We start from the raw sequence: 12,291 nt of genomic DNA, 5'->3' as shown, positions 1-12,291 counted from the left end.
CTAGGCTGCCTCAGCATGCGCAGCCTTCAAGGCCGTCAGCTTCGCCACTGCCGCCCGCACACGGGCCTCCAAGCCGCCACCCGCTGACGATTCCCACGAGCGCTGATTTCGCGCGAAGAGCTGGCGTGCCTGCTCTACTTGTCGTAGCACCTCCTTTACGTTCGCATCGACCTCGTGCATCGCCATGACTTCAGGCGAGATCCTTCCCAGAGGCTCCGTCTTCGGCACAACGGCACGCCCGCTTGCCGGCGGCTCCAGCACGCCCCTTTGCACCGTGGAGAAGCTGCCACCCTCCTCGGAGCCCATAGCCATCACCAGGGTCTCCATGGCAGCTTGGGAGTTCAGCTCCAACCGCCGCGCGGACGAGTCTTGCGACACGTGGAGGAAGTTGGTCTGTGGCACCGTCGACTCGCCGGTGCCGTTGTCACTACCGCCCGCGACGTACTCTGCGCTGTTCTCGTGCGACATCACGCCGCGCCACGGGTACTCGGCCACCGAGGACGTCGAGGTACGCAAAGAAGAGTGCGCGGCGTTGCGCGCGTAGTGTGGCTCGACCTCTTCCTTCAGGAAAACTTCCTGTAGCTCCTTTGTACAGACGGCGGTGGTGGCGACCAGCAGCTCGTCGCCGTCGCGACTGCTGCGCTCCTCCGATTCCATAACATGCGGCGACCTCTCCAACGACGAGGGCCACTGGGCCTGCGCCTGGGCACCCAGCACATCAATGGTCTCCGCCACTGGTGAAGCTTGTCGTCCACTCCGCGCTCCCTCGTGGTTGTCACCGCTGCCCATGGCCCACTTAAGGGCCCGGCGGCCGCCCGTGACGACGGGCGAACGTATGCCATCGGGCCAGGGAGAGGCGGAGGTGAACCCCACACCTTCGTCATCCAGTGTGCGGGCGGTGAGCGAGTAGGCGCCGCCCTCCTCCTCCATGAGCGGGCCTGCTGTCCCGGTGACCACTGACGCGGCGTCGCGCTGTGTGTTGTAGAAGACGTCCATCGTGGAGGAGGCACCGACATTCGTGGGGTTGAGCGCGTAGGCGGGTCCCGGCGGCAGCGGCGGCGCGGCAACGCTCGAGTTCACCGAGGTGTCGTCTTCCACCCCCGAGGCGGCGCCATCGAGCCCAGCCGCAGATGAGGCGAATGCGCTCGCCGCGGTGCACGGCAACGTTGGTAATCCGGCAGCTGCGAGTCTGCCGTGCTGCGCGCGCATCGGCAAGCTTTCTGATTGTGACGGTCGGTGAAGCGCCACTGGGTCGGCATGAGGCCCCTCTGCCGGTGACGTTTGAGCGCCGTCGTTCTTCGGCGCAGGTGGTGGGTCCGTGTAGCACGTCAACAGCAACGAGAGTGGCGGCGCTGGTGCACTGTGAATGGCAACCTCTTCCACGAAGCCCTCCGTGCCAGGTCCTATCTCGACAACCCCGGCTTCGACCAGCATCGGCTTTGCAGGTGCTGGGATTCCCGCTCCGCTGGCGTCGCCCGCCGACGGCGACGACGAAGGTGCCGCTGACGCATCCTGGGCAGCACACTCGCCGTCCTTGGTGCGAGGCTGCTCCGCCTGCTGCAGCAGCACTCGCTCGGTGGGGGGCAGACGCTGCTGAACCGCGTCCAACGCCAGTCCCGGAACATTACTTGCCGTCGAGGATGCTGAGGAAGTGGCAGGCAGCGAGGGAGGCGCACGCGTGGACAGGAGGTGTGGTGGGGCATCGGAATTCAGAGAGCCGCCGAACGCAGCCACCCGCTTAGGTGCCTCAGTGGGCTGCACCGCGTCCGTCGCCTCGACCCATTCCGTGACACTCGCGTACACTTCTGCCAAGTCAGCCAAGGCGTACAGCGCAATGGCAACGGCCTCCTCACGCGATACTGAGAGCGGCTGTTTGGCCCACACCAGCACGCGCGCCTCTAGCTCCTCCAGAAACGGAGTCTCATTCGGGCTGGCGCACAGCCCTGGGAGCGGGGCCACCACCATCACAGGCTGGCGCAGCACGGCCATGATGCGCGGCACTTGGTCGGGCTGCACACGCAGCCTGCTGTCACGCGGCCCTCCCTGTCGCGGATGCAGCTGCTCCCTGGGCACCGAGGAGAGCAGCACAGCACACATATCAGCGGTGCTATGGGGTCCCGTAGGGGTGTCCACGCAGCCACCATGTAAGGCATGCACTCTGCGTCCTTCCAACAACGCACCCGACGACCCTGCCGCCACAGTCGGCTTCCACTCCTCCGTTAGTAGCAGCGGCTCATCGTACAAGTTTGTTGCCAAGTCTACCCCGGCAGCGCTTAGCAGTGCGCTGAAGTCCCGCGCGGTGATGTTCAGCGCCGAGGTCTGCACGCTCCTGCAACGCTGGTACTGTGGCGGGTTGTTCACGTGAAGCGCCACATGGCAGTGGACGCAGTCGGTGGCGCGGAAGTCGACACAGGCCGTGCGCAGCTGCACACCAACGCAGGCTTCCATGAACACCCTCGCTGCAGCGCAGACGACGATGTCCAGCGGGCCGACGCAGTGACGCAGACGCAGCGTGTGAACGGCATCCTCCACGTAGAGGACGCCGCCGTGCACCCGCTCCACGCAGATATCCGCCAGCTCCACCGTGGAGTCGCCGGAGGTGGGCGATGCCTGCGACTCCAGCGGACACAAAGACCCACGCAGGCGAAGCACAGAGCAGTTCAGCAGGTCGTGGAAGGACACGGTGGGTCGACCCGCATGGCTGACCGCAGCCCTTTCCCCGCCGCCGTAGCGCTGGAGAGGCTCGAGGTAGCACGGCAGGGAGAGATGCTCCGCAAGCGACTGCGCGGCCTCTGCCATGAACCGCGACGCATTGCCTGAGGAACTCGCAGCTGCGGTGGGGCTCTGCATGCTCGCATACGCAACCGACAACACGGAGAAGCCGTCACCGTCCGCGCCGCCCTCCTGATCTTCACGCTCGCCATCACCGGCGCGGCAGCTGCGATGATAGTAGTAGCCGATGTCTTCGATAATCACGTTCTCGGAAGCTTCCACGAGCACCCCCTGCCCAACGCCGCGCAGCACCGCGTTCAGCTCATCAAGCCTGCCAGCCTCATACGCACCGACCACTATTTCCTCCTCGTCGCCGCCGACGCTTCCGCCGACCACGCGCCGCAGCACCTCATCGCTGAAAGGGCAGTCGAGGAAGAGCGGCCGCACCCGCACCGCGTCACATTGCCGCACTAAAAGGTACTCTGTCACGAGCGCCACGCACTCTACGCGGGCACAATCCTCCACAACCGACTCGCGCGCCATAAAGATCAGCTGGCAGTCGTGGCACTGGGACGCCTGCAAGTTGCTCGGCGTCCCAGAAACCAAGATCGTGCAGTGACTGCACCGCTCGATCACAATGTCGCCGAGCGCGCCAACCAGAAAGACCACTGGCCGCGCGTCGCCGTTGCGAGTGTCGCCGCGCACGTCACACACCACAACGTCCTTCTCCGCTAACTCGCCAAAGAAGTGAAACACGTCAGGAGACGGTATCCGTGGGCTCTGCAGCCCGCCGCTACGCCTGCCGCTGTGCACGTAACGGGTGTTGCTCAAGAGCAGCGCGAGGTCATACGGCGCCTCCGGGGCGAGGCATAGCCCCATCTCCCTCTGACTTCGGCTCGCACTGGTCGCAGTTGTTGCCAGAAGCTCAACAGCACGCGGACACGCCGGCGCCGGGCCTCGAAAAGTGACCGCGCCATCGGCCTCACCGGAGTCGCTGTTCACGTCGGCGGCGGCGACAAAGCAGGCGGCGTGCTCCAGTGCGAGACCCACCCTCGAGTAGTCCTCAACGAGGCCCTCATACATCAGGCCGTAGAGGGATGCGGTGATGCCGCGGCTGCACTTCAGCAGGGGACGACCACTGCCCTGCCTGCTCCAGCTTAAGTGTGTCTCGGTGACGTTATTGCCGGAGAGCTGGAGCGCCGCGACGGCGATGAGCGGGCAGTCGTGCACGTCGCGCAGCACGCACGACTCGCAGGGGCCCAGTCGAACTTCGCAGCGCTGCAACCCATCGAGCACAACGTAGCGAAATGGCGCGAGCACCGTCACCGTGCAGTCAGTTAAGTGCTGCAGAACCAGTGTGTCGGCGACCGGCAGCACACGTGAAAGAACAAAGTCGCGGCTTAAGGAGAAGGCGCTCTCCTGCTTCCCCGCCAACGTGAGCGCGTGCAGATGTGGCTGATGTGCAAAGTCGCCATCAAACTGACGCTGCTCGCCAGAGAATAGCTGCGCCTCCAGCACATCCTCTTCTTGCTGCGCTAAGGTGGTGGCCGAAACGTCGCCATCAGCGCCATCGTCTCCGTCACCGGCGGCAGCGCGCCCGGTAGGCGCCGCTGAAGCGGTCGGTCGCACCAGCGAGGGCAAGCACCGGAGCCGGGCAGCGTCCGTTACCGCATGAGTGTCGCTTCGCCACTGCCTGCGCCGGATCGCCGCCGCCGCCTCAGCCGAAGCCACCGTGCACGTGCACGTGCCCGTCTCGCGGTCATTAAGGCAGCTGGTGCCCGCCTCCGCGGAGAGAAAAGGAAATTGCCATGCCTGTAGCGCTCCCGCCACATGAGGACTGATAACCGAGAGCGACGACCACGGCTCGCCGTCCTGAGCGGCATTCCAGGACTCACTTCTCTCGTCGTCGTGGGACGAGACGGTGGCAGAAACGCACTCGCACAGCGCAGTGCAGCGAGCAGTGAAGAGCGCATTGCTGTGCAGCCGACTCAGGTGCGGCGCCGAGCCACAGTCCTCGCGGGCGCGAGCCCACGTGCAGAAGGCAGGGTAGGCAACTCGGTGCACCGTATCGCGCATCTTATCATCAACGCTCTGATCGGATTCCTTGTCCCCCGAAGACCGCGCGCCGCCACCGTTTTCGTGCTCCTCCTCGTCGTCCTGGCCTGCGTGTGCCGGGAGGGCAAAGCGCCTGAAGAGGGGATGACGAGTGAGCAACTCCTGCGCGTTGGCGTAGACATGCGGCGCTGCACCCGACCGGTATGGAGTGCCGCTCTCCTGTTCCAGCGTTGCCGCGCTGCAAGACGCCTCCACGCAGTCCACGATAAAGGACTGCAGAGCTTGCTCGAAGTCGGGTTGAAATCGCGCAACGCCGTGCCGCTGCAGCGGTGCTCCTGAGGATGGAGAAGCGCCTTCGTCACCGTGTCTGTGGCAGTCGTTTGCGCCGGCGCCGCGTCGGCAAGTCCCAAAGCAGAACTCCTCCACGAGACGGCGCGCCTCCTGACGGGCCGCCGCGGAAGACGAAGAGGAGGAGGACTGCATGGCAGTCCCATAGGCAGTGCCCAGCGCCCTGAGCCGCTCCACCACCGCCCACAGGGACGCCATTTGAAACGGCGGGACACCGACATAGATAAGGAAGGCGATCATGCCCACGGCGTGGAGGTCGTCGGCGGCGGTGGGGGTGTAGGCAGTACCGGCCATGCACAACTCAGCACTGTCACGCCTGTCAGCAGACCCCCCAGCTTTCCGCGCGTCGCTGTCGTCGAGCCAGCCCAGGGCAGCCAAGTTGTGGTACGTGATGAGCTCCGCGGTGTCCGGCCGCTGTGGGGGTCCGAGTCGCGTCGACGTGGCACCGCCCACCTGCAGCCGGCGCGCGCCCCAGACCTCGGAAAGGTATGGCGCCATGGCATTGGCGCGCGCCACGCTGATGACGGACAAGTCGGTCGGCAGCCAGGAGCTCTGACTCATCAGGCCGCATGGCTGCGTCAGTACCGCGTCACCGTCATAGCTGGACAGAAGTACGTTGCCGGCATGCAGTGCGCCGTGCACAAATCCCGCGTTGTGCATTGTGGCTGCTTTGCAAACGACAGTGCGGATGAGAGCAAGGACCTCGTTCTCGCGAAGTCCCGTGCCAGAGCTAGCGGCGACGAGATGCCGCAACGGTACCATGTACGGCACCGCCTCCAACTGGGCTATGAGGCGGCAGCGCGAGTCCACGTACACCTCCGACACACCGGCGCAGGTGGTGCGCCGCCTTCGCTCGGCAAACACGTCGCCTGTATCGTCTCTGCGATCACCGGCCCTTTCTTCTCCTTTGGTGGCTGCCTTCACACTGGCGCCGACGTGCTGGGAGGCTGAGGACCCGAGTTCCGCTTCAGCTGCAGTCAACCCCGCCTCGTCGAGCGCGCGCTGCGTGGCACGCATCTCCTCCGCGAGAGCCAGCAAGCGCTTCTGCACTCGAGTGCGTCGCTCCCACCGCTCGGAGTGGTCCGCGGCGATGGGGAACAGCGAGACCACCTTGAAAAGACAAAGTTCGTCGTCTTCCTCGCTGCCCATGTTCTCCATCGCATCTTCACCGTCTGAGTGGGACGCGGTGCGCCCGAGCGGCATGGGTCGCTGATACACGCGCGAAACAACTGTGCAATCCACCAGCTCCATCTCTTCCAGCACGGCATCCCAGCGGCCGGCCTCCTGCAGCAGAAGCGGGTTGCTTTCCTGGTCCTGCGCGCCGTCCCACTTGATGGGTGGTGTCCCGTCCTCCTCAGTCTCTTCGGCCTCCTCGTTCTCGCCAACGTCAGCGCCGTCGAGAGCTTCCGTGTACTGGAGAGCACACGCATGTGTAGCAGATGGGTCCTTCGCGCACATTGCGTCGACGCACAGCGCCGAGCTGGACGGCGATACAGGTCGATCGTTGCTGCCCCCCTTCTTCTCGACGGAGGTCTGCTCGCCGCTTGCCGTTCTCGTGCCTGGGTTGACAAGGGCCTGTCTCGGCTCCTTTCTGTGGCCACTGATGCTTCTCGAAGAGGAGGAGGACAACGATGACGATGTGCTGGAGTCCTGCATGCATCGCATCACCAACGCCCGCCGCACCACACCGCTCTTTGACGGTTGCGCCGCTGCGTCGCGCTCTGCTGCCAGCAGCGCCTGGCCACTGCGACTGCGGTCCGATTGTCCTGCGAGTGCCGCCGCCACCGCGGCGGTGGCGTCTCCGCAAGAGTGCGAGGAGAAAGAGCTGTTATCCAGCATCGAAGCTGCGCGCGGCTGGGACGGCGATGGAGGCATCAGAACGGCACTCGCACGCGACGCCGACGTTTCGCCTCCCGTGGTCAGTACCGCAGGGTCGGCGGCGCGTGTCTTCGTCTCGTCATTCATCTGGTAGGTTGACAGGGTTTTAACGGCATGGTGAGGCGGGTGCTGCTCGAGGCCAGGCACGGAGGCCGCGGCTGCGACGCCCTCGCTGCCACTGCCCCTGACCCTGACAGCGCCACCCTCCGTCGCGATGGTGGACGGCATCATCGCGGAGCCGACGTGCTCAGCGACAGCGGCCTCCTCCGGCCTGCCACCGCATTCCATGGCCCTCTGGCGCTGTAGCGACAGCGCGTGCGTGTCGTCGGCGCGGCTGCGCGTTTTGTGAGCGGGATCGCCGGCGTTCTTGCCCGAAATAAACACGAGGCTATCGATGCCACTGCTACTGCTGCGGTCAGGTGGGAGGGCCGAGGCGGTGTAGTGCTCCACAGCCTGCGCCGCGTCGACAGACGTCGCGAGAGCGGTCGCGGCGCCCTGGGCCATGACTGGGGTGCTTCGCTGCTCCACCGTCAGGTTAGTGCAGGGGGGGCTGCCGCCGCTTCTGGTGCTGGTGGTGTCATCACTCTCTACAGCACGCCGCATGGCGGACGACGAGGACGGCGACTTTTTTGTGACGGTCGACGGAGTCGGTGGGGGTAGCGGCTGCCGTCGCCAGCCGGCCATGTGGGAAACGGCCCCGGCATCGTCGGAAGAATTAGCCACAGCACCATCCAAGTCGTTGCGCTCCTCTCGAGACAGAAGCTGACGCTTTTCAGACGGGGTAGTGTGCACTAGGTCGACGCTGCTCCTGGCGAGCATGCCTGCCATGCTGTCGTCGCAGTCCTTTCCCTCGTCAAGGTTGAAGACAATCGTGCTGGTGTCCATCTCACCTTTACATGCGTGCACTTGCATTGGCCGTGGTGACGCAGACGCTTTTTTCGGCACCGGTGTCAGAAGTGGGGTGACTGAAAAAGAATGCTCCGTCAAGGCCGTCAGCACCGGGGAGGAGTCTGACGGGCCCTCGTGACCATGCAGCTGCTCCTCAGCGTCCAGCGCCGCCTGGGCCGCTCGACTCGCTGCGCTGCTGTTCAGGTCATGCTCGTCCACCTCTTCTCCCGACGCCGCCTCGAAGCTTGAATACACGGCGTTCGCGTGCCCTGCAGCAGCCGTCGGAATGTGCGGCAGCAGCGGATCGCTTGGAAGACTGCTCACAGGGGACGGGCTGGTGGGGAGCTGCGACGCTGGCAGGACTGCCGCTGCGGCGGACCAGACCGCTGCTGGTGACTTCGATGTGCGCGTGTACGAGACGGCGGGATTCGGTGTCATGGGACTGGCGGAGGAGGTGACGAAGCTGGCCCCAGCGGTGCAGGTGCGCTCCGTATCGGTGAGTGTGCTGGCAGAGGCTGCCATCGTCGACTTTTCTACGGCCGATCGATGCAGCAACGATGCCGCGGGTACGGTGATGTTGGGTGAGGTCGCCGTCATGCCAGCGCACAAGGGGTCGTGATGGTGCGCAGGCGGCGGCACTGACACAGCGGGTGGCGCCGCTGCACTCGACGAGGAGACGGCTAGCGTAGCGTGTGGCAAGGGAAGCCTATGAAACACCACATCGGACGCAGAGGATTCTGACAAGGAGGACTGAGAGCTGCCGCTTCGCCGCGCCGCCGGAGCGCACGACATGGGTGGCGACGTTGTCGACGCCACAAACGGCGTCTCGGAGGCCGAACGGCGGCGCAGCTGCAGACGCTTGCCTACGATCGAGCTCACCGTTGGCCTCTTCCCTTCAGGCTGTTCAGGGGTCAGAGAAGAGGCGGAGGATGCAGAGAAAGTGGAGGAAGAGGACGACGGAGTCATGCGAAACGCTCTCACGTCCCGCTCAGCTGCCGAGTCCTCTCCCCGAAAGCTCTGAGCCGCAGAGTGAGCAGCGGACGCCTTGGCAAAGAATGGCGGCGCCTGCTGCGTGGAGGGCATACGAGGATCGCCGTCATGTGCTCTCTCGCCCCCGTGGTGTCCTACTGCGGCGTCTGAGACTGGGCTGCCACCCCTGCTGAGTCCCGCTGCCAGTTGGATCCGAAGCGAGCTGTTTTCACCGTACAGACGCTGGGCATCGTCGTCGTATGTGCCGCGTAGCTCCGATGAGTACGTGGCGTGAAACGCGCGAACCGCGCTCGCAAGCGGGGTCGACGCGTTCACGGCCACGGGGCAGCCACCACCCCGCGACGGCGGGGGCGAGGCCGCTGAAGAGCTCGACGACATGGAGTCGGAGAACTGCATTTGTACTTGAGAGGCGTGATGGAATCAGCGTTGATCCAGTGCGTCGACGGCACGTGTGCGTGTGAGAAACCTGCTCTTGGGGAAACGTCTAGGGCGGGCAAGTACGCTTGCGCAGTTGTATGGGTGCTCTATAAGACAAAGAATCGAGAGCAAGGGAAACTAAACATGCAACTAACCACCCCACGAAAACTTGGGCTAGTCGCGTCGGCGCTCCTAAGAGGACACTTTTTTCCTTTTTCGCTGTGGTTGTGCAACGGAGAGGGGGAAGCGTCGCGTGCAAGGGAAGGCGCGGAGAGGAGACCAAGGAGGGTACTCGGCAGTACCAGCGACTAGTCGAATGGAGACACCAGAGAAGAAATAGCAAAAAAAAAAAAGAAAGGAGGTGCGCTGCAGATAGGCCGTCAAGACGAACGCGTGAGGGTTGTCGCCGGTGTTAGAGAAAGCGAGAGAAAGGCGATGTGGATAGGGAGGGCGATGCGTGTTGACGCACATACGCATACACCCACACGACGGCTAGCAGGGCTATGAGGCGCCCCACTCCCCTAAAAAGAAAGGCAGACAAAGTCCACAGTGGCGACGTAGGGGACAAGAAACAAAAAAGAACGCACGCTACTCAAGGCGCCTGTGAACACGGACGCGGTGGAGTACGGGGATGTATCGTGTACCAAACGAAGAAAAGGAAACAATGGCGATGTCTCTCGTTGCGCTCGGGTGGGGAGAGGGAGGGAGGGAAGCGACGGGCCGAGAAGCCGCCACGCCAAAAAAGGTCCGCCACCACCACAGAAATAAGTATAAAAATAAACACAATGGGGCGTTGGTTGAGATTTCCAAGTGAAACGCAGTTTCTCTGGATCGCACACACGACGGCGTTAAGGCTGCGTTTGCGTGTCTCTCTCGCCGTGCTGGGAGAGAGGCGGGGGGGGGGTACTCGCGAAGCAGTTGTACCCACGGCGCACTCACAGGACCGCCAAGTCCCTCTCCTGTGGGGGGGAGAGGGGTCTGTTTTACGGTGCTGCGCCTGCAAATGTTTTTCTCTCTATTTCCTCTTGTGCTCTTTCTGATGGCTCTCAGGGCCTCCAACGCCCCGACAGTGCAATGGAGTGTGGAGGAAGAGAGCGAGCACGAGAAAGTTTCGCCTGCCTGTATCGCGAGGTCGGTGGCTGGGGCCTGATAGCGTGCCTTCTACGAGACACACCCGTGCGCATGAATTAGAGATGAATCGAGGAAAGCGAAGGAGGAGGAGGAGGAGGGGGTAGGGAGAAGAGTGGCAAATCACGTGCTCGTGTACAGTGAGGAGGGAGGGCCGATAGAGGGCAGCGGGAGAAGGGCTACGCCACACCGGATATACCCACAGACAGACTCACAAGACGCTCGGATCGAGGTGATGGAGATAGAGAGAGTCGAAGGAGGGGTGAAGAAGTTGTTTGGGGTGCGTGTAGGTGGGCGTACTGGCATACATGGGAGAAAGGAGTTGGCGCAAGAGAGGCACGTGCTCCCCTTCGCTTCCTGCGGAAGGGTCAGCGCGGCCGCCTTTCGACTTCGCCTCTCTTTTTCCCTTGGTCCAGCTACCCGCTGTCCGAAACCGCAGGAAGAGAGCAAGAAAAAAAAAAGTGCGCAGCGAGAGGCGGTGCACGCTGCGGCTCGTCGGGGCACCCTCTCCCTGTACCACCAGCCGCAGCAAAGCGGGCGCGCGCACACTCTCGAGGCATCGCCATTCCGTGTCCATGTTGCGGCATGTCCCTCTGTGGATGCGCCGCTGCTGGACGAAAAGATGCACTGCGCCACGTGCCACCGCTCGCCGCACTGTTCCTTGTGTTTCTTTCTTTTTCCTTGGTTCCGTCTACGGCGCAGATACAACTGTCTGCTTCATAGTCTTTCCTGCAGTGCACTGGTTAACATTTTTCCTTTTTTTTTTACACTACCACTGCGGCGAAGTGCCTGAAAATAAGTTGCTTACCCTTTCCTCTCGTCTCCCTCTCACCCATATGACCTTCCTCTGTACGCCGGTGTGTTTGTATGTGCGTTTGTGCCTCATCGACCGTGCTTTTTCATCTTGTCGCTACGTGGCATCGCCTCATCATCTATACCCAGGCGCACGCACGCGCATGCAAGAACGCAGAACGGAAAGGGGTGAGGTGAAACCGCGCCGATGAGCGATACGATTTCTCTCCACCCACGTCTTGGAAAGGTGAAGGACAAGAACACTGACGAAAAAAAGTAAAGGCAAAACGCATCACAACAGAGATGAGTGAGGAGGGGAGGGGAGTGAGGTGCCATGGCGGCCCCCCTTAAGGGGCACCCTGCTCCCCATCTTTCGCCGCTGCACAGCTGTGCAGCCCCCCCCTCCTCTATTTCCCATCCCTTCCCCCTTCCCTTAACGCTGCCCTGCCATGATGCATGCTTTCACACTTCCAACAGGCAAACACACAACGCAAAAGCCCGAGACGGTGAACGAGTGGCGGGTGCGCGAGAATGCAGCGGGGGAGGTAGAGAGAAAACAGAAGACACGACAAAAAAGAAGGACAGGGTACACTGTGTCGGCGCAGAGCCACCGAGGCACGGCCCCCACCCATCCTTGCACTCACGCACGTGACTCCTCCGCCGCCCCCCCTCCCCTCCTCCTCTTACTACCCTTTTCAGTTTCTCGCTGTGAAAGAGGAAGAGGGGGGGGGGTGCAGAGACACAGGGTGTGCACATGGAGCACACGACGCATAAAAGGAGGGAGAGAAGGGATTACATGTGAAAGAATGCGGTTACTGCGAGGCGACCTTCGGGCGGCGGAGGTGGGGCCATAGGTGTAGCAGGAGCATGCGCACAAGGACAGGAGCGCTTTTTCCATCCCCGTCACTTCACCCAGCACCCACATCATGCAGCCACATAGCAGCTGGATGCGCCAGACGAAAAAAAAAAGCGAGGGAGAGAGACACTAAAGAAAGCGGGTGGAGGCCGGGAAGGGGTAAAGGGGAGGCGAGCACAGGTACTGGTGTGTCTGTGTGTGCGTGTATGTGGGGAAAAGGGGGGGAA

General features: G+C 63.1%; 1 protein-coding gene across 1 annotated transcript; it reads right to left on the bottom strand.

Annotated features, from left to right (window-relative positions):
* LDBPK_190580 (hypothetical protein, conserved) lies at positions 1–9,267 on the bottom strand (the record flags this gene model as incomplete). The annotated part of the gene is made up of 1 exon (XM_003860188.1): positions 1–9,267. One exon carries the CDS (start codon positions 9,265–9,267, stop codon positions 1–3), a length of 9,267 nt encoding a protein of 3,088 aa, XP_003860236.1.
* Between the last annotated feature and the right edge of the window lie 3,024 nt (positions 9,268–12,291).

The sequence above is a fragment of the Leishmania donovani genome, chromosome 19 (genome assembly GCF_000227135.1).
Source record: "Leishmania donovani BPK282A1 complete genome, chromosome 19".
NCBI classification, from domain to species: Eukaryota; Euglenozoa; class Kinetoplastea; order Trypanosomatida; family Trypanosomatidae; genus Leishmania; species Leishmania donovani.
The sequence above is the reverse complement of the archived record's forward strand: the minus strand, read 5'-3'. Positions and strand labels throughout refer to the sequence as shown.